Source organism: Rhinopithecus roxellana, chromosome 16 (genome assembly GCF_007565055.1).
Source record: "Rhinopithecus roxellana isolate Shanxi Qingling chromosome 16, ASM756505v1, whole genome shotgun sequence".
Taxonomy (NCBI): domain Eukaryota; kingdom Metazoa; phylum Chordata; class Mammalia; order Primates; family Cercopithecidae; genus Rhinopithecus; species Rhinopithecus roxellana.
Genome location: NC_044564.1, coordinates 112,911,372 through 112,934,057, shown reverse-complemented (window position 1 = coordinate 112,934,057; position 22,686 = coordinate 112,911,372). Strand labels below are relative to the sequence as shown.

Genomic DNA, 22,686 nt, shown 5'->3' with positions numbered 1-22,686 from the left:
CGAAACAAATTTTTCCTCTCACTCTGTGGGCAGGCCTTTTCCTACCATTGTCACACTGCTGACTTGCCCTCTACTCTCCAAATCTCAGAAGAAGACTTTGCCTTCTATTTTACAGAAATAATAGAAACCATCAGAAGGGAATTCTTTCAGGCCCTTCCATAAAATTTGTAACATTGATTTTATCAACACCAGTCTTCCTGTTTCCCTCCTATTATAATGGCAGAGATGGTCTTCCTGTCCTATCTAAGGTAATTTCTCAGACCTTGTGCTGAATCCTAATCTCTCCCATATTCTCAGGGTCACAGTTGAATAGTTTTTTCCCTCTTCAATTTCTCTTTCTCTAGTGGCTTTTTCCTGTTGCTATTTAAATGTGCTCAGGGCTCTTACTTGATTGAAATAATGAAAAATAACTGTTCCCCTCCCCTTTTCATAACTAAAAGTTTCTAAAGAGTTGTCATTTACTGTATTCCTCACATCCTTTTTAATCTTCCACTGATTCCTCTAGCCTGCACAGTCTGCTTTTGTCTCTACCACTTCATTGAAACTACTTGAGCCAAGGTCAGGTGTGAACTCTATTGCTAAATGAACTGGATTCTTTTCAATTCTTACCTTGCATGATCTTTTTGCATCATTTGAAATGGTTGACTGCTGTCTCCTAGGAAAATCTTTCCTAATTATTCTGACCCCATGTTTTCTTTCTATTTTTGTGTGTTGCCTACCATTCCCTTTTTCAGACTTTCCTTCTTCTGCATTTAAATGCTGTTGTTTGCAAACAGTCTGCCCCAGGCCTTCTGTTATTTTCTTTCTACATGCAGTTATCATGTACCTGTGAGGTAAGCCTCGACAACATCCGTGCCTCTTCCCTCTTCGTTCTTTATACCCATGACCACCAAGCTCTGGCGCATGGTAGAGTTTCAGTAGATACTTGAATGAGTGACCTACATAGGAGAATGAGTGCTTGACTGTGAAACTGGGAGGGTGCTGGGCCTTGAAGGAGGAGAGAATTTTGATGAGCAGGGAGGAGGAGGAGAAAGGTTGAATTGCAGCTGGTCACATAAGGAGTTAGCTTTTTATTCATAGTAGTGAGTTCTCTCTAGTGTTGTTTTCTGACCTTTGAATTTGTGTGTTTTTCCATTTTTGTAATAAATACTGCCTGAATGAGATACATTCTAGTGAACCTTTGGATATTCTTTCAAATAAAACTTCCTGTATAAGGTATAGTATATATAGTATGTGTACCCGATAGAAAAAGGGTCATTCTTGGAGACAGTTGTATGGTATAGGCAAGGACTTTTAGACTAAAGGTCAGAAGACTCCATTCTTATTCTTACTCTGTTGCTAATTACATCTGTGACCTTGGGCAAGTCCTTAAAACTCAACTGTGCTTTTTTATGTTATATAATCTTTCAGTCTTCTTCAGTTCTGTTTTGAATCCAGTACAAATCTTTCTTTATGCAGCCTTCAAAATAAATTTTCTTCTTGACTTGGGGGTAGTCACAAGATTGTTTATAATAATTCATTAAACCGTGCGTTTGTTTTGAATGATTTTCTGTATGTATTGTTACACAGTTAAGAAGATATTAAAAACCCACAAAAGACTTGTTCCCTACATCCCTCCATATAGCAGAAGAAAATTCCAGGTGGATCAAAGAGTTGAATGTAGAAAGCAAAATCATAAGTGTACTTGGAAGAAAACATAGATGAATATACCTGCCAGGAGACTCCCAGTTTACCCCTAGCTTCAGTGATTGTCTAGTAGGACTCACAGGGTTCAGCATATATTTGTACTCCCAGCTAAGATTTAGTATAGCGAGGTCACCAAAGGGAAAAGTCATGTGAGTGAAGTCTGGAGGAAACCAAGTGCAAGCTTCCAAGAATCTTCTGGTGGAGTCACACAGGACATGCTTGATTCCTCCAGAAGTGGTTGTGACAGCACATGTGAAATGGTATCCACCAGAGATGGTCATCAGAGACTCGGTGCCTCAGGTTTTTATTTGGAGCTGGTCATGTTTGTACCTTCTTCCTAAAATGAACCAAAATTCCTCCCTGAAGGGAAGCTAGTATATAAATAACATTATTTGTACAGACAGGCACAGTGGACCACTCTTAGCAGTTCTGGAAATGATGAGAACCCTGCCGAAATCCAGGTTTCCAGATGTCAGCCATGGACCAGCCTCAGCTAGAAAGCACGTCTTTCTTTTTTTTTTTTTGAGACGCAGTCTCGCTCTGTCGCCCAGGCTGGAGTGCAGCGGTGTGATGTCCGCTCATTGCAAACTTGCAAACTCCGCCCCCTGGGTTCATGCCATTCTCCTGCCTCAGCCTCCCAAGTAGCTGGGACTATACGCGCCCACCACCATGCCAGGCTAATTTTTTGTATTTGTAGTAGAAACGGGGTTTCACCATGTTTGCCAGGATAGTCTCGATCTTCTGACCTCATGAGCCGCCCGCCTCAGCCTCCCAAAGTGCTGGAATTACAGGTGTGAGCCCCCACGCCCAGCCGAAAGCAAGTCTTTCTATAGGTAGTAGTCCTAGGTCTGTTTTAACTCTTCTCTACACAATATAATATTTAAAAATATTTTGCAGTGAAAATGACTTTTCTAAGCATGCCTAGAAACTCAGAAGTCGTATAGGGAAGGAATGGTAAGTTCAACTGTACTCAAAAGACTTAGGCCGGGTGCAGTGGCTCATACTTGTAATCCCAGCACTTTAGGAGGCCAAAGTGTGAGTATTGCTTGAGGCCAGGAATTCAAGACCAGAGACCTCTGTCTCTACAAAAAATAAAAAATCAGCTGGGTGTGGTGGCATATGCCTGTAGTCCAGGCTCCTTGGGAGACTGAAGTAGGAGAACAGCTTGAGGCCAGGAGGTTGAAGCTGCAGTGAGCTGTGGTAGCGCCACTGCACTCTAGCCTGGGTGACAGCAAGACCCTGTCTTATTAAAAAAAAAAAAAAAAAAAAAAAAAGAAAAGAAACATTTAGCATTTAGTTATATCTGTAGATGTTGACCTTTCTTCCTTTTTGTGAGATTTGATCAAGCTTATCTTTTATTTAAGTATAGATGGGTCTGTGAAGATGACCTAACAGCGTTAGATTGATTCACCTCAAAGCAGGTAGAAGGCTTTTCTTTTTCCTCTGGTATACCTAGCCTGTTTTAGCAGGACCCTCTCACATGGTGGTTGGTGCTCTTTCTTCCCATTCCCATGTTCTCATAATTTTATTGTGTTTATAGGATGTCACATTTGCTTGTCTTGTGAGGGAGAGAAGATGTTAGGTACTGTGCTGGGCATACATAGAAGCATCTAAACGATTGCATGAAAAGTAACAAGGACCAGATATTCCACACCCTCCTGCTGCCGCCGCCTCCCCCCGGCCCCCGGCCCCCACCGTTTTCTTTAACTTTGACAGAGATTCTCTAGGTCAGTTTATTATGAAGAGTTTAATTTTCTACCTTTGTCCACAGAACAGTTCTTTTCCAATTTCTGTAGCTCAGATTTGTAGTTTCTACGGCCTAAGAGCTGTAAGGCACTAAGAAGCTGCTCTCTTACTTGTAACTTCCGCAAACACTGTGGGTTGAACTCAGCATTCCTGAGAACTTCTTTTACAGCAGCATTCAGCGTTTATCAAATAGAATCACTGGTAGTCTCAGAATGAGCCTGTCTTTCTTTATTTCCTCCCTTCTTTCTTTTTGTTATTAATTTTTTAAACTAGTGACGTTTTTTGGATTTTACCAGTTTTTCCATTAATGTCCTCCCCCCCCGCCAGGATCCTGTGCAAGGGACCATTTAGTTGTGATGTTTTCCAGCTTTCTTTGGTCTGAGATAGTTTTTTTTAGTCATTTCTTGTTTTTCATGATCTTGAAAGTCCTGAGGAGTACTGGCCAGGTGTCTTATAGAGTGTCCCCCAGTTTGGGTTTTTCTGTTGTTTTACTCATGATTATATTTGGGTTATGGGTTTTTGTTATGAATGCCAGAGAGGTAAAATGCCTTTCTTGTTACATCATTTCAGGGACACATGATATCTACATGACATCATGAGGTTAACCTTGTTACTGGACTAAGATAGTATTTGGCAGTTTTTTCTACTGTGAAGTTAACATTTCTCCCTTTTCGTATTCTAAGGAAGCAGTCACTAAATCTAGTCTACTCTCAAGGGGGAGGGTGGGCAGGAATTAAGCTCCACCTCCTATAGGGGGAAATAGCCACATATATTATTTTGAATTTTTCCTTTAAGAAAAATTTGCCTCTCCCCTCCCCCCCGTTTCTTTAATCATTCAATAATTATTTCCATCAGTATGGACTCATGTAGATTTACATTTTGGCTTATAATCCAACGCTGTTACTTATTTTGTTCCTTCTACTGTCATGGCTTGGGCCATTAGGAGTTCTTTCAGGTTGGTTCCTGTATCCCTTTGACTTGTTCCATGTTCCATTTCTTTATTTTTGAGACAGGGTCTTACTGTGTCACCCAGGCTGGAATGCAGTGGCACCATCATGGCTTGCTGTAGCCTCAACCTCCCAGGCCCAAGCAATTCTCCTACCTCAGCCTCTGGAGTAGCTGGCACTTGCCAACATGCCTGGCTAATTTTTTCTTTTTCTTGTAGAGATGGGGGTGTCTCTGTGTTGATCAGGCTGGTCTTGAACTCCTGGCCTCAAGCAATCCTCCCTCCTTAGCCTCTCAAAGTGTTGGGATTATAGGCATGAGCCACTGTGCCCGACCCCATGTTCCATTTCCTCTTAGGCACTGCAAGACACTTCAGGCTCATCTTGTTTTTGCCCTGCCCCAAACCCTAGACTCAGACCTTTTTCCAAGCAGCGTGGTTCCTTTTGCTGGAGAATGGTATTGAAAAACAAGATCAATTCTGGGTGTTGGGTATGCTTGTTGCTACTAGGATGTCATTGCTTCTGCCCCTCTCAGAATTGACCGATCGATCTGTTGATCTATCGGTCTGTCTATCCATGTATCTGTCTGCATCTCTGTCATTGATCCATCTATTGAGCAATCTGTATCTATCTAATCTATCTTCCTTTAGAAAATTATTGTGGGAAATTTCTGGCAAACACAATAGTAATTCTCAGTATCTGTTATGAAGCTTGAATAATTATCAATTAGTGGCAATCTTGGTTTTACTTACATAACCCCTCCCCAGTGCCTTCTCTCTTTTTTTTTTTAAATTTTTTATTCTTTTTGAGACGGAGTCTGGCTCTGTTGTCCAGACTGGAGTGCAATGGCGCAATCTCGGCTCACTGCAAGCTCTGCCTCCTGGGTTCACACCATTCTCCTGCCTCAGCCTCCCGGGTATCTGGGACTACAGGCACTCGCCACCACACCCGGCTAATTTTTTGTATTTTTAGTAGAGACGGGGTTTCACCGTGTTAAATATAGGATGGTCCCGATCTTCTGACCTCATGATCCGCCTGCCTCGGCCTCCCAAAGTGCTGGGATTACAGGCGTGAACCACCGCGCCTGGCCGTCTCCTCATTATTTAAAGAAAATTCTACGGACTATTATTTTACCTGCAAATATTTCCATCTTTATCTCTAAAAAATGACTCCTTTAAATACATATTTTAAATTGAAGTATAGTAGATACAGTAGAAGGTATGGAAGTGTAGAGTTTGATGAATTTTTGTAAATGTATTTATTTCTGTAATCACGCAGATTGAAATATAGAACATTTTTAACTCATTAGAAAACTCCCTAATTCCCACTGACAATTTTTGTAGGGACCTTTAAAAAACAAGCATAACCACAATACCATTATAGTACCTAAAACAATTTTAACAGTAATTCCCTAAAATCAAATACCTAGTTGTTTGCATAGGCTCCCCTTTCATCCCCATCTTCCCGCTTGCCCCAGCAGTGTACTGGTTGAAGAAGTTGCCTTGTCTGTAGTTTATCACAGGGTTTTGCTGAGAGTATCCCCATGGTGTGATTTAACATGTCTCTCATAGTGACTTTCTTGGGGAAACTTGGCTGTTTTGTTTCTTTCTTTTTTTTTTTTTTTTTTTTTTTTGAGACGGAGTCTCGCTCTGTTGCCCAGGCTGGAGTGCAGTGGCCGGATCTCAGCTCACTGCAAGCTCCGCCTCCCGGGTTTACGCCATTCTCCTGCCTCAGCCTCCCGAGTAGCTGGGACTACAAGCGCCCGCCACCTCGCCCGGCTAGTTTTTTATATTTTTTTAGTAGAGACGGGGTTTCACCGTGTTAGCCAGGATGGTCTCGATCTCCTGACCTTGTGATCCGCCCGTCTCGGCCTCCCAAAGTGCTGGGATTACAGGCTTGAGCCACCGCGCCCGGACGGCTGTTTCTTTCTAGCTAGGTAACCCTAACACAGTAATGGGCAATGATCTTGCCTTTGGAGAAACTTCATCAGTAAGATAATTTCACCAGGGATAGATATATTGTCCCTAATAACTGATGGTATCTGATTAAAGTTTTGCTGCCTTGCTCTACTAACTAGTTCCAGAAGATGCCTTTAGAAATCTTGTATCCTTTCCAGTATCCAGTTAAAACCGAATAACCTTGCATGTGGGGGAGAATTTTTTTGTTCTTGGTTTTGTTTTCTTCCATTCTAAAAGGTAGACCAGGATAGAACAATTAACCTTTTTGGTGTTTTGTAGCTCTGTCAAAATATCTGTACAGGGTTAGCTATAGTTAAAAGTTCTGACTGAAGGATTGCAGTACAGAAAGAAGGAATAAGCTATGAAAATAATTGGTCTTGGTTGTTTTGGTTTGCTAAATTCTCTCTCTTTTTTTCTTTTTATATTATAGATCAGCTTGAACGGGTCTTTTTACGACTTGGCCATGCTGAAACAGATGAACAATTACAGAATATTATATCTAAATTCCTTCCTCCTGTTTTGCTCAAACTGTCTAGCACCCAAGAAGGAGTACGTAAAAAGGTAAGCATGTTGGGACAGCTGGGGGAATCAAATGATGAATAAATGAATACACATTATCAAGTGAGTTCTCTGTTCCCATTATTGAATTCTAGGTTTGTGATCTTAATTATGGCCTTTCAAAATGGAGAGTAAGTATAGAACCAGCTTTTATGATTTAAAAGTAGCTTTTGTATCCTTAGCACAGCTGCCTTTAGCACCAACTGTCTACTTGGCATCAGTGCCAAATAGTATAATTGAGATAATTATCCTGGAATGGATGGAGACATGATCTGAAATCCATGCCCTTGATTCCAATATGAAAGTCATGTGGTAATGGGGCAAAAATATTCTTTAGTTAATTGTTGACAAAGACTATAATTTTAACTAAAAGTAAGCAAAATAAAAAAAATTTAAGTGAAGTATTGTATAGCTCCTGTTTTAGGATTCTGCAAAGTACTCTTACAAAAAGTTGGTTAACTGTCACATCAGTATTTTCATTTTCATTTTCTTTCTTTTTTTTTGAGATAGGGTCTCACTCTGTCACCCAGGCTGGAGTGCAGTGGCACAATCACAGCTCACAACAGCCTCCATCCTCTGGGCTCAGGCCATCCTACCTCAGCCTCCCAAGTAGCTGGGACTACAGGTGCAGACCACCATGACTGGCTGATGTTTAAATTTTTTGTAGAGACAGGGTTTCACTTTGTTGCCCAGGCTGGTCTCAAACTCCTGAGCTCAAGCAATCCACCTGCCTTGGCCTCCCAAAGTGCTGGGATTACAGACATGAGCCACTGTGTCTGGCCAGTATTTTCATTTTTTAACGGAACTGTTCTACATGGAACATTTTCCCCTTGATTTGTAAAATTGTTCATTAGTCTTCCAGTATATTTATAATAGGTCATCCAGTCTTTGAGCTATAGTCAGGTTTTATTCCTTGGGCCACTCTATTTGGCAGTGACTTCCTGGAGGTCTGCCCTGAGAGGGATTCCAAAGTCTGATTTGGGTTCAGTGCAGAAAGAGTATCTTTAAGAATGTCTTTTATGTTTATATTTCTTTACAGGAGGGAATGGCATTCTTGTCATGTATTTGGCATGTCTGCTGTTAATCCTTCTTTGCTGAGATAGACATGCATTTGATTATATCACTCTTCTATTTAAAACCCTTCTGTGGCCTTCTCTTACCCTTAGGATACCAAGGTCTAAAAGGCCCTTCAGGAGTTGATTTCTGTTTACTTACTTAGCTTTATCAGTTTCGTAATTTAGCACATATTTACTGAGTGCCTTCTATATGCCAGATCTTGGGGATATGGTGATGAATGATGACAACACCTAGTTGGGGAAATCAGTATAAAAGAGTCAGGCAAATAGTACATAATTATAATTTGTGATACTTGCCAAGATGGAAAAGGAAAGGATTTTATGAAAGAATATATTTGGGACATAATTTAGACTAAGTGGGGGGTGTAAGGGGAGGCCTCTGGTTGTGTGCAGGAAGTAGCCAGGCTAAGAGATGGGGGAGACCATTAAAGATAGGCCCTGTGCAGGTGTTCGGAACAACACACAGAGTGTGATGCCTTCAGGAAATTGGAGAAGGCCACAGTGATGTCTCCAGTGCATGAGAGGAAGCCTGATAGGAGGAAAGAGGTATTCCAGGGGCACTAATTTGAAAGGGTATTGATGGTAGTGCCACCATAACTCTAGCTGTTGGCTGGAGAAAGACTTGGAGTAGAGGCCAAGAGTGGAGACCTGAAGAGCAAACAGGGAAATTTTGCATTAGTCCAGGCTTAGTATTGTCAGTAGTTTTCAACTCATTTACTTATCTTAGATTTTTTTTTGTTTCTTTGTATTTTATTTTTTTATAGAAAGTCATTCATCTCTGTCCATCTACTTTAAATGTTCAGTTGTGTATCATTCACTTCTATCATACTATTATTATTTTTTTAAAAAATAAATTTTATTATGTATATTTGAGGTTTACAATGTGATGTTATGGAATACATATAGATTTTAAATGTTTACTGAAGCAGTTGAGCATATCTTTCTCACATAATTTTATACTATTACTCTTAATATTCTATTATCATTATTTCAAATGGGAAATTCTATTCTTGTTTCTGATTTTATTACTACCAAAGTTTTAACCTTTTAATGGACCATTTTGAAAGGAAACCCAGCTTTTAGATTAACGTTCCCTTTTTAACTGTATTTTTTCTATTTTTATTCAAATTATTTCCTTTTTTGGATATGTTTTTCTTGTGTAAAGTTTTAATTTATATAATAATCTGTCAATGGTTCTTATGTGTCAAGAAAAGTGCTAAGGACTTACATCCTCATGAAGTTATGTGAGGTAGGCATTATCCCCATTTTATAGATGAAGCTGAGGCTTGGAATGATTAATACACTTGTTTAAGGTCAGATAACAAATGGTCGGGCCAGGATTTGAACCCAGGGCTTTTGAACTTCACAATGTAAGCTTGGCCATCAAGTTAAATGCTTTATTGTTTAATTATAATATGTTTAAAAAAAAGAACCAAAAATGCCCTCAGCTTATGAATTTCTCCTTGATGACTATTTTAGTTATATTTAATAGTTATATTGATGTGCAGTTTGGTCATTTTATCTTTGTCTTATTTATAAGAGTGTTGTTTTTAGTTTCAAAATATTTGATATAAAATTTGCCACTTTGGGAGGCCAAGACGGGCGGATCATGAGGTCAGGAGATCGAGACCATTCTGGCTAACATGGTGAAATCCCGTCTCTACTAAAAAAAAAAAAATACAAAAAATTAGCTGGGCATGGTGGCGGGCGCCTGTAGTCCCAGCTACTTGGGAGGCTGAGGCAGGAGAATGGCGTGAACCCGAGAGGCGGAGCTTGCAGTGAGCTGAGATCTGGCTACTGCACTCCAGCCTGGGCGACACAGCGAGACTCCGTCTCAAAAAAAAAAAAAAAAAAAAATTGCCTGGTTTTATTGCGTTCTGGTCAGAGATCATAGTGTGCAAATGTTACAGTCCTTCAAAGTGTATTCTAATGTTTGTAAGAAAAGCCTTTCAGAAGATATAAGGGATACTTCCTGTTTGTGGAATATGGAACTCAGCATGAGTTATGGCCATTCATTAGTAACATTGTGCATTTATGTCTTGAACCTGTCTTCCAGTCCTATTATAAGTTGGTAGTACTGAAGTATAATGTCATACTGCTGTTACGGTTTTTCTGATTTTTCTTACAGTTTTGATAATCTTGGCTTGCTGCATTTTGATGTACAAGTTTAACACCTTGTCTTTATTAATAATTATAGTATTTTATGTATATTTTTTATCTTTTGAATTCCATTTAAGGTTTTTTCTCCAAAACCTGTTTTATCCAAAATTAGTGTTGTTAGCCATCGCTTTCCTTCTGTCTGCTAAATATTTGCCCCAGCCTGCAATTTTAAACTTATTTACTTTGGCTGTATCTCTTAGTACAATGGAAATGTCACATATTTTTGAGGTTTGAATTGAGGGCATTTACATCAGTTATTGTGATTATTAACCTATCTTTAAATTTTTAAGAAAAAATTTTATTGATAATTATACATATTTATGGAGTACATGCGATATTTTGATACATGCATGTAATATGTAATCAAATAATTTAGTATTTAGGATACTCATCACCTTATTTATTGTTCCTTTGGGTTGGAAACATTTTAGATCTTCTAGCTATTTTGAAATATACATGATTATTAACCTGTTTTATTACTTGGTCTATTTGTCCTTTCCCTCTCTCCCTTTCTTTCGTTCTCTTCCCTTCTCTCACTTTCTCGTTATCAAACTGTCAACACTGGTGTCTTCAAGGGGCTGTGAAAGGACAAGGGAAAAGGGATGCTTAAGATTTTCCACTTGATTTATTATAATAAATGTATCTTTTTATTATAACTTTAAAAAGCAATAAAACAGAATAAAGTAATAAGGATAAATGTAATCATTTCGAACTTAATATATTTAATTTATACTAATAAAATAGCATTTTTGTCCTTGTCAAATTGGTTAAGTTGGAAAACTTTTGAAATAGGGGAAATGGAATCAAACAGCTAAAATAGCCTGTTATATATTAAGCATTGTGCTAAACTCTCTGACTTGTCTTTTCATTAAATATTTACAGTAGCCTTTGAAATGTTATTTGAATTCCACAAGTGATTTTTAAATCTTTCTTGGTTTATAGAGGATTCCAGACAAGATATAACCATATTTAGGAAATTCGCCAATATTTAACTTGACAATAATGCTAGTAGGAAATTAAGTAATTAATCCATTTAAAATTCAAAATAGGCCAAGTGCAGTAGCTCATGCCTGTAATCCCAGCACTCTGGGAGGCTGAGGTTGGAAGATAGTTTTGAGACTAGCCTAGGAAACATAGCAAGATCTAATTTCTACCAAAGAAAGAAAAAAGCCATGCATGGTAGCATGTGCTTGTAGTCCCAGTTACTGCAGTGGCTGAGATAGGAAGATTCCTTGAGACTAGGAGTTCGAGGCTGCAGTTGGCTATGATAATGCCACTGAACTCCACTGTGAGTGACAGAGTGAGACCCTGTCTTGGAAAAAAAAAAATCAAAATAAATTTATTATTTAAAAAAAGCATGTAATTGTGGGCAAGATTCTCTATCTCCATTGATAATAATTTTCTATAGAGTCCCTCTAGGAATCAGCCTAGATGAGAATGTCAGAAAAGGGCTCTTTCCTTTAGACTACTTCCTCCTGATTGTTTCCCCTTGTCCCCTAGCAGTATCACAGATCCAGGACAGATAGGAAGTTTGGATGAAGTATGGATGACAATGCAAGTTTCTAGCTTGGAAGGTATCATGTCTCACTGACAAACACTGTCACTGATATGAGTTCAAATATCAGTGTTTGAAAAGGTTAAAAAAAATGGGCTCTGGAGTCATATTTTGACTTTGCTATTTGCAGGCCCACTATCCTTGGACAAGTTACTTTACTTGAGGCTTCTGCTTCCTCATCTGTGAAATGGGAATGACACCACCTCACTGGTTGTCATGAGAATCGTATTAGATAAGGAATGCCTGGGGGGGGAAGAGTGCATAGAAACTGTGTGACAAATGATAGCTATTTTAGTATTACTATTTTATCATTCATTCAACATTGATTACAGAGTTGTTTTTATTCTTAAACACAATTCACCTATTTCATTATTGCTCTAGATCTCTTGGAATTTTTTGCTGTCACTATCAAACATCTCTACATCTTTCCTTGTGCATTCTTTGAGGCTAGAGCACAAATTTCAGAAATGAGGGAGAATAGCGTAAACCTGGCCCTGCAGAATAATTATCTTAAACTCTTGAGGCTTTCTTAGGCAAGACCTTCTACAAATCTTACTTCTCAATGCTCGATTTCTTTTCTGTTGGCAGATAATCTTTTTATTGTAGTATAATTGAGGATTTGACATGAGCCTCTGCACATCCCTTTCTATCCATGCAAACTGTTGACTTGTCAATTTCTGTTTTGCTCTCTTTTCCCACTTAAAGGAGAGGAAGCTTGTTATTTCTTACAAATTATTTGATAATATCAGATGATATTCAGAATACAATAAAAATGCCTCACACTATTCATAATAGCAAAGACTTGAAACCAACCCGAATGTCCATCAGTGATAAACTGCATTAAGAAAATGTGGCACATATACACCATGGAATACTATGCAGCCAAAAAAAAGGATGAGTTCCTGTCCTTTGCAGGGACATGGATGAGTCTGGAAACCATCATTCTAAGCAAACTATCACAAGGATAGAAAACCAAACATCACATCTTCTCACTCATAGGTAGGAGCTGAACAACAAGAACGCGTGGACACAGGGCAGGGAACATCACACACTGGGGCCTGTCGGGGGGTGGGGACCTGGGGGAGGGATACCATTAGGAGAAATACCTAATGTAAATCATGAGTTGTTGGGTGCAGCAAACCAACAGGGCACATGTATACTTATGTAACAAATCTGCACATTGTACACATGTACCGTAGAACTTAAAGTATAATAAAAACAAAAAGCAACTCCCAGACAAAAATAAAAATACCTCAGCATTTTGCCAGAATCCTTTCTGCTTTAATGAACTCTTAACCATTCTGGGCTTCAGTCAGATGCAGTGTGCCCCAAACCTTCTTATAACTGATACTCTGCTTGGTACTCATTAATTATTCAGAACTCAGTGTTCCTGCCACTTCCTCCTTGAAGTCCTTCTTAATAGAGCAGATACTTTTCTCTTCTGGAAACCCACTGTATCTTGTATGTCTCTCTTTTCATAGTATTCATGGTATGTTGCAATAATCTGTTCTTCTTGGGGGACATGCTTCAGTCTAGGCCTAACTTGGATCTCAACTTTAACTAAAGGACATCGTAAAAATAAATTCACTTGGCCGGGCGTGGTGGCTCACGCCTGTAATCCCAGCACTTTGGGAGGCCTAAGTGGGTGGATTGCTGGAGATCAGGAGTTTGAGACCAGCCTGGACAACATGATGAAACTGCGTCTTTACTAGAATACAAAAATTAGTCAGGTGTGATGGCTGGTACCTGTAATCCCAGCTACTCGGGAGGCTGAGGCAGGGGAAATGCTTGAACTCAGAAGGCGGAGGTTGCAGTGAGCTGAGATCACACCAGTACATGCTAACCTGGGCAACAGAGCGAGATTCCTTGTCAAAATAAAAAGAAAAAAGCCAGGTGCAGTGGCTTATGCCTGTAATCCCAGCACTTTGGGAGGCAGAGGCGGGCAGATCATGAAGTCAGGAGTTCGAGACCAGCAGGCCAACATGGTGAAAAAATAGAAAAATTAACTGGGCATGCTGGCGCACGCCTGTAATTCCAGCTATTCGGGAGGCTGAGGCAGAAGAATTGCTTGAATCGGGGAGGTGGAGGTTGCAGTGAGCCAAGATTGTGCCACTGCACTCCAGCCTGCACGGCAGAGCAAGACTCTGAAAAAAGAAAAAATGAAATTCACTAGTGCATAGATTTTTGGGAGACAGTATTTTTGAACAAGACTCATGTAGTGTATACTCTCTTTCTGGGATGTAAAATTTACACCCTTCAAAAGAACAAAGTAGCTACTATTCACTAATGTAGATAACATCTGAGAAATGAATTTTAAGATGAGAGGTTTTTAAGATATGCTCAATAACTTCAGTTCCCATCTCTCTGTATTTTAGGTAATGGAACTGCTGGTGCATCTGAATAAACGTATAAAAAGCCGCCCCAAAATACAACTTCCAGTAGAGACACTGTTGGTTCAGTACCAGGACCCTGCTGCAGTTTCCTTTGTCACAGTGAGTGTTGTATTGGAATATTTTCTGACTCATAGCAAATTTTCTTCCCTAATATTTATCAGATATCATCAACATATTGGCAAGCTTAAAATTTCACCTTAGACCACTTCTAAATGAAACATGAGATTTTTTTTTTTTAAATGACACACTGTTTTTCCACTGAGTACCAATCCAGAGGAAATGCTACTTTACAGTAGCAGAGTAATGAGTGGCTGTTTACATTGGGCAAAGGAATGTCGGTGAAATGACTTGTCAGGTATGTTGTTATATAAAATAATGATTTGATTTTTGGTAAGAGACTATGAGATGGGTCTGAATAGAGGGAAATGTTATACGACTTGGGCACGAATAAAGCATAATGGAGGAAAAAAATGAGTAAAATGGCAAATACATGAAAGAGAATTTTAAAAAATCTTTTGTGTTTTTGATGTGTATATTCAGAAAGATAACTTTTTTATAAAGTGGGGTAAATCTGACTCTGGTCAGAAACATTCCTTTTAAAGTGTTGTCTTCATAAAAATTAAATGTAAAAAATGTTGGTGCTGTGTGATGGCAGGTGATGTTTTTTTCCTGGTCCTTGTAGTTCCTAGCATTGAGGCAGAATCGATTGAATCTTATCTAACATCTGGAGTCGCAAACATTTTGGAGCCTGTTATTGGTCCAGACGTCATTTTGTCTGTGCCTGTTCTGGATATTTGGCTCAATTACACATTTCCTTTCTTTAAGCAAATAGGAACACTGTGTGCCAATAAAAATGCCAAATATAATTTATTTAAAGAAGTAATCTTATGAAGCCCATTTACTTTAGTAAATAATTCTTCAGAGGCCAGGCACGTTGGCTCATGCCTATAATCCCAGCACTTTAGGAGGTTTAGGCGGGCTGATCATGAGGTCAGGAGTTCAAGACGGGCCTGGCCAACATAGTGAAACCCCGTCTCTACTAAAAATACAAAAATTAGCCGGGCGTGGCGGCGTATGCTTGTAGTCCCAGCCACTTGGGAGGCTGAGGCAGGGGAATCACTTGAACCTCAGAGGTGGAGGTTGCAGTGAGCCAGGATTGCACCATTGCACTCCAGCCTGGGTAACAGAGTGAGACTCCATCTTGGGGGGGGGAAAATAAAAAAGCTTCAGAAAAGCAATTCTTAATCTTATCTGTAAATCCAGATATCTATTTATGGGTTTGCTTAAAATGCAGTATTCACACAGATTATAGTGATACCGGTTGAGTATCCCTTATCTGAAATGCTTGGGACCAAAAGTGTTTTGGATTTTGGAATAATTGCATTATACTTACCTGATTTAGCATCCCAAATCCAAAATCTGAAATGCCGCAAGGAGCATTTCCTTTCTGTGTCTTGTTAGCACTCATAAAGTTTCAGATTTTGTAGCATTTTGAATTTCAGATTTTCAAATTTGGGATGCTCAGCCTTGCACAGACACACAGCACTCGGTTTCCTTTGGTTCATCATGCATTGGTGAGTTACTGGAGTGAGGAACCACAGAGTGCTGCGGTATACTAAGTTTGTTTCAGTCCTTTGACCAGTGAGAAATGACAGCCTAGGATTTGTCAACACCTCATCTCCTCCTAGCTTGTAAGGATTAATGCAACAGGCTGGGAGATCTGATGCTAATATGTAGTGTGTAGGTGTAAATAGGTTGAATGATTATTTTTTTCTTTTCCACGATAAACTGCATATATGAATGCTTTAGATTAGTCCATGCTACCTAACATTTGGCCTACTTTAAAGCAAGCATTTTGAATAAGTTGGACTGGAATTCTTCCTCTGAGATACAGTAGTTGGTAAAGGTGCAGTAAACGTGTGGAGGGAGGATGAGTCACGTTTACAATGTCTTTGTTGTAACCATAACTCTCTAAGTTATCAATCATATATTTTCATTGAAATCATAGAGTATTTCCTTCACACTCACTTGCTTTTCTCTTATTGCATTAGAATTTTACTATAATTTACGTTAAAATGGGCTATCCTCGCCTACCAGTGGAAAAACAATGTGAACTGGCCCCTACGCTTCTTACTGCCATGGAAGGGAAGCCTCAGCCACAGCAGGATAGGTACGGTTTCCTCAATTATCTAATTTCCCTCCTACAGGAGTCAACAACTGCCTTTCAAAAATTAGTTCACATATTTGGTTTTACTTGAGCAAGTGGGAGGTCTTGAGCTGTTTTAGCTGACAAATAATAGAATTTTCCGTGGTACCTCAAAGTTACTGTTTCGTTAATACTATCATAAAATTTCTTGATGTGAACATTGAAAAATGTGCAGAACTAACAACATTTATCTAAGTCTGTACATTTTTTTGGCTAGTTACCTTGAAGCAGTTAATTTTATGTGATTGCAAAAATTAGAATGAAAAATCCTTTGCGTCAAAACATTTCTATATTGGAAGATGTAAAGTTTCACAGTGGTTTTCTTAAGGAACAGAGTACTCATTTGTATTGTTTTGGGAACTGGAGAGGTGGAAAGGGTTTTAGATAACATCATTTGCTTCTAGGCTTAGGCAAAAGTTCTTTGTTGTAGCCCTGTCATAGTGAGAATCATGATGAAGAGTGCAGAAGTATAGAGGAAAGATGGAGTGAAATCATATTTTCAGTTCACCTTTTAGAGCATATTCATTTTTAAAGAAATGCTGTAATACAGAAGAAGTTTACAAGTAAAATTAATAGACATTATAAGCACTGTGAAATTGTTCTCGGATGTTTTAAGAGTATCAAAAGGTGTTAGTGAAAGGAATTACTGAGGCCTGTTACTTAAATTCATCAGTGGAAATTTTAATATTGTATTCAAAATATTAATACGATTGATTTTTAATTTTTAGAATAACTTTAGTTGTGGAAAATATCTATATATATATATTTTGAGATGAAGTCTCACTGTGTCGCCCAGGCTGGAGTGCAGTGATGCAATCTTGGCTCACTGCAACCTCTGCCTCCGGAGTTGAAGTGATTCTCCTGCCTCAATCTCCTGAGTAACTGGGATTAGAGCTGCCTGCCACCATGGCCAGCAAACTTCGTATTTTTAGAAGAGATGGGGTTTTACCATGTTGGCCAGGCTGGTCACGAACTCCTGACCTCAGATGATCTGCCCACCTTGGCCTCCCAGAGTGCTGAGGTTACAGGCATGAGCCACTGTGCCTGACTGAAAATAATTCTTTTTATTTATTTATTTATTTATTGAGATGGAGTCTTGCGCTGTCGCCCAGGCAGTGGCGTGATCTTGGCTCACTGCAAGCTCCGCCTCCTGGGTTCACGCCGTTCTCCTGCCCCAGCCTCCTGAGTAGCTGGGACTACAGGTGCCCACCACTGGGCCCGGCTGATTTTTTGTATTTTTAGTAGAGACAGGGTTTCACCGTGGTCTCTATCTCCTGACCTTGTGATCTGCCCGCCTCGGCCTCCCAAAGTGCTGGGATTACAGGCAAGAGTCACGCGCCTGGCCTGGAAAATAATTCTTTTTGAAAAGACAAGTTGTAAGTTGAACTTTACTTAAGATTTCATATAAAATCTCTTGTGGAAACTTCAGGTATTAACATTGAGCCCATTTTATGTATTTTTTTCGGATCATTTTAGTGATGAGCCAGATTGGCTAAATGCTAATCATCACTCAGTATACTGAACTTTCAATAAAAAAGAATTCTAGGCCAGTCCCTACATCAGGACTTTGTAAATTAGTGGTGTTGAAAAGGAATGTCTCTTGCTTAAAACTGCCAGTTTTTGTTATGTGATTTTTGTCTGTGTTTTGCATGTATAAAAATCTCATTTTTTAAGTGGTTGCAATAAATGTAATTGTTTTTTCAGCTTAATGCATCTTTTAATACCAACCCTTTTTCACATGAAATACCCTGTTGAATCATCAAAATCAGCTTCTCCGTTTAATCTTGCTGAGAAACCAAAGACTGTGCAGCTGCTTTTGGACTTCATGCTAGATGTCCTTCTGATGCCTTATGGGTGAGTTAAAAAATAAAAACAAAGCAATCTTGTTCTTGACTGCTTTTTCTATGTGGAGTTAAATACTATTTTAAATGATTCAACTCTCACTAGTGAATGAATGCATCTCAACATCCATTTATGTTTACAGAGGTTTTTTTCTTCTAAACCTCTTCTAAACTTTAGCTCCACTGCTTATTGGCCTTACAAATGCTGAGTTGCTGCTGTGATTTTTAGACTCTACCTGCCTAAGGTGAAATCAGTCTTTCCCCATAAAAATAGTTCCTCTTAGGCCAAGGTGGGAGGATCACTGGGGGCTAGGAGTTTCAGACCAGCCTGGGTAACAACAAGACTCTCTCAAAAAAAAAAAAAGTTTCTCTTTTAAATTTACTATCAGTGCTATGATGGTTCTCTTTGCCACCTAGCCATACAATGATAAATTGTCTCCAGCTTTTCTCTTCTTTGTTGCTGCAGTATCAGTTGCATACTGCCTCCTTCCTTCTCCTTGCTGTGTCTGGAACCCTTTCCACTGCTATTGTCTAGTTTTACCTCTTTTCAACTCTTGTCATAATTTCTTTCCCAGCGGCTCCACTTCTTCAAATCTCACTATACCCCCTCTCTGTGCTTTACCGGATTTTCAAAACACAGATCTCATCAGGCAACACCTTAAAATCCTTGGTTTCTCATATCCTGTCATTAATACACTCATGCATTTCATGCACTCTTATGTGTCCTTGCTGTTTATTTTTAAGGGAATGCCTTTCTGTCCGCCTAGAATGCTTCTTCAAAAAAAGAAAGAAAACAACAGAAAGACACTTTGAAAAACAGCATCCTGGCCAGGTGCAGTGGCTCACACCTGTAATCTCAGCACTTTGGGAGGCCGAGGCAGAACAGATCCCTTGAGCCCAGAAGTTTGAGACCAGCCTAGGCAAAGTGGCAAAACCCTATTTCTACAAAAAAATACAAAAATTAGCCAGGCCCCATGGCATGCACCTATAGTCCCAGTTACTTGGGAGGCTGAGGCTGGAGTTTTAATTGAGCCTGGGAGGTTGAGGCTGTAGTGAGCTATGATCATGCCACTGCACTCCAACCTGGTGACAGAACAATACCCTGTCTCAAAAACAAAAAAAAGAAAAAAAAAAAAAATCCTAAACTGGCCTGAATGTCAACTCCTTTTGTCTCTGACAAATTTCTTCTCCTAGGCAGATATAATTGCACTATTTTGTGTGTCATAAAAACACGAAATACCTGCCTATATGGCCACTGTTTGTTTTTGCCACATTGTAGACCTTTCCATCTCCCCTAGTAGATGGTGAGCCCCTTGTAGTCATGTAGCTTTGGTCTCTGGCATAGAGCCCGGATTGTGATCTACTTCTAGTCTACTTACTTTGTCCCTCTGCCAGATAAATTTTTCCAAAATGCTGGTTTCATCTTGTTTCTTTCCTGATCACAAAATTACGTGTACATGATGAGCTAAGCATGTGGAGCTCCATATCATTTGTTTCTCAATCCAGAAACGAGAGTTCATGCAGTGTGATGAACAAATTTGTCTCCTCCTGCCCCTCTTGTTTGGAAGCCCAATTTTCTGGGCCTTCAGTCACTCCATGTTCACTCTTGCCACCTGTTACATCATTTCTTATTTCTCAGCAGTTTCTTTGCATCTGATAAAATGGCAGATGCTATTACATGTGTTAGGTTGTTACTGTCTCAGCTTACTCCAGATGGCAGAGACTCGATCTTACATCTTATATTCCTCTGTCTTGTGTTTAGGATGATGTTTGTTTGTTTGTGTGTTTGTTTGAGACAGGGTCTCACTCTGTCACCCAGGCTGGTGTGCAGTGGTAACTCAATGCAGCCTTGACCTCCTGGGTTCAAGCAATCCTCTTACCTCAGCCTTCTGGGTAGCTGGGACTACAGGCGCGTGCCACCATGCCCAGCTAATTTTTTTGTATTTTTTGTAGAGATAGGGGGTCACCATGTTGCCCAGGCTGGTCTCAAACTCCTGGGCTCAAGCAATCCTCCCACCTTGGCCTCCCGAATTATAGGCCTGGACCTATATTGGGCCAGGGGATTATAGGCCTGAGCCACCACACCCAGCCTTAGGATGTTTTATGCAGTATTAAAATGTATTAACTTATTGATTGATTTACTTAATGCCACCAGTCTTGCTATAACTTAGAAATAAAAAAACTTCTTTTTATATTTGTTAAATCAGGAGGCAGCCAGAATGACAGGTGATGATGGCTTTGGTAGCTAAACCTTGAAATTCAGATTTACCTTAGGAACATGATGTAACCAAGCCAGTGATTCCTCACATTTTTCTTATTAATGAGAACTTGGGTCATTTATATAATAACATTGAAGCGGTTCCTTAGGAGATTTTAAAAAAATAGATAAATTTAGGAATTGAATGAATATGACATGTAAGTAATGTGGAATAATTTACTGTCCTATCAGGTTCTAAGTGTTTTCTTGAACTTTTATTATAGTGGATATTTTATTATTATATCCAATATGATAATGAAATTTAATAGCATAGATCTTTAGTTTTAAGAGATTTGAATTAATATTTATATCAAAAAGTTCATTTTGTAGATGAGTAGTATCAGTTTAATTGGATCAAAATGAATTTCTTGGAGATCTTATTTCTCTACCATAGAAGCTTAAATTAAATAGGGATGATAAATTAACCAGGTGGTGCAAAGGGCTTTGAACATGTAATGGGAAACGTCAGTTCTTGTGTAACTTTTCTTCTTTGGGCCCATTTGAGTTTTTTCATTTTGGGGACTTTATGTCATATGTGGTTACGCCATTTGGAGGTTTCAGTGGGTTTTCTAATGTGTAGGGATAAAGACCTCAGTTCAGGGAGGATTGAAGGTGAATTACAGCTTCATAGAAATGAGAATGACTGTAAAAATTCTCTGCTTTGGGTATAGTACAATAGCTTCTCCCAGTCCCCTTTGTCAACAAACTTTTCTCCATAGTTGGCAGCTCAAAACTCAGAATGTGGTGATTCTGGAGTAGCTATTGGAGCAATCATTTATAGATGGAGAGTGATCAAAATATTTGTATTCATGGTTGGTAACAGTTGTAGTTCATTTGTAACCAAGTTAAATGACATGCTCTTCTGGTTAGTTGGCTGAAGATATACCTTTTCTAGATACCTTAAAATAGTTTTATGATGAAATTTTAATTTCAAGTGTTCATTCTTCTAGTAAAATACAGTAGGAGGACAGTATATGATTGAATGTTTTGTATACATATATAGATGTAAATGCTTGTGTTTTTATAGAGGGTTAAAGTGTTATTTCCTTTCCAGTTATGTGTTAAATGAATCCCAGAGTCGCCAAAATTCATCTTCAGCACAGGGTTCTTCTTCAAACAGTGGAGGAGGTTCTGGAATTCCACAGCCTCCTCCGGGAATGAGCTTTTATGCAGCTAAACGAGTTATTGGTGATAACCCATGGACACCTGAACAGTTGGAACAGGTATCACACACTGTTTCCTCATAATGGTACTTGATTGTGGACATTTGCTCCTATGAAGTTCATGAACCATATAAAACATAGTTCTGGTATATTCAGGCTCTCCAATGAAATATGTTTGAAAGGAGCAGTTGATGTAATGTGTTCTCTTCACACTAGTTATTTATTAAGCCCTAGGGGCAGGGAGGAGTGGGACATGCTGTTTAGTTTTTCTGATATTGCTTACATATTTCAAGTATAAAACACAACTCACTTATAAATTGAATATCTTTAACTTTTGTCATTTAAAAAATTTTTTTAACTTTTGCCATTTTAATTCTTAAATTATGGGGTAAATTATCATCCAGCTTTTATGGTGCAGTTAAAATACAATTTTTCTTACACTATTCAACTTTTAAGGGCTGTACATTTTATGTAAAGTGAGAAGCCCCAGCACTTCACAAGTGACAGTGTGGGGAAAAGCATGACTCCCTGTTATATTACTTCTTGGGAATTTAAAAATTGGCATTAAGAATTTTGTTCTGGATTTAAACAGGACACAGATGTTCTCTGAGCAGCTTTTAAAAATGACTGGTGCTCTACAGAGAAGGTGCCTCACTGTGTCTGTGTCATCAGGCACTTCAGGGAAGAACAGATGAGATCAGTATGTAATTATTTTGGAATTCAAGCAACATGGGTTAGTCTTCTGATCCTTCCTTTATTTCTCCATGGCAGTCTAAATGATTTGATCCTTTTTTTGGGGGGAATATAAGTGACCATTGATTAAGACAGTGTTCCCAGGAGAGGGAAAAAGAGGCAAGTGGGGCATTCTTGCCATACACAAATTTATAGAATGTTTTATTCAGTAAGGGGTAGAATTGATTTGATCTCCTTCTTCATGCTTTATGGATTTTTTTTTTCCTCCTTAAACTATTATGTAAGTAAGAAAGGTAAAGAATTAACAGAAGCTACTCTTTATTGAGTGCAATCTATGTGACAGGCACTGTACTGGGTACTTTGAATACGATATCTCATTCAACTGTCACAGCAACCCAGTGAAGTATAGAAATTGTTAGTTCCATTTTCTGAAAGGCATGGAGGTTTTGA

The 22,686-nt window shown here is 39.0% G+C and overlaps 1 protein-coding gene across 4 annotated transcripts in view; it reads left to right on the top strand.

Annotated features, from left to right (window-relative positions):
- ECPAS (Ecm29 proteasome adaptor and scaffold) overlaps positions 1 to 22,686 on the top strand; it is a 130,063-nt gene that overhangs the window by 29,050 nt on the left and 78,327 nt on the right. For all 4 annotated transcript variants that reach the window (XM_030919233.1, XM_030919230.1, XM_030919232.1 and 1 more), the window contains 5 exons: positions 6,765 to 6,895; positions 14,059 to 14,175; positions 16,128 to 16,246; positions 17,987 to 18,136; positions 21,435 to 21,603. In XM_030919233.1, the coding sequence (XP_030775093.1) occupies positions 6,765 to 6,895; positions 14,059 to 14,175; positions 16,128 to 16,246; positions 17,987 to 18,136; positions 21,435 to 21,603 (686 nt within the window). The remainder of the gene's footprint in view (positions 1 to 6,764; positions 6,896 to 14,058; positions 14,176 to 16,127; positions 16,247 to 17,986; positions 18,137 to 21,434; positions 21,604 to 22,686) is intronic.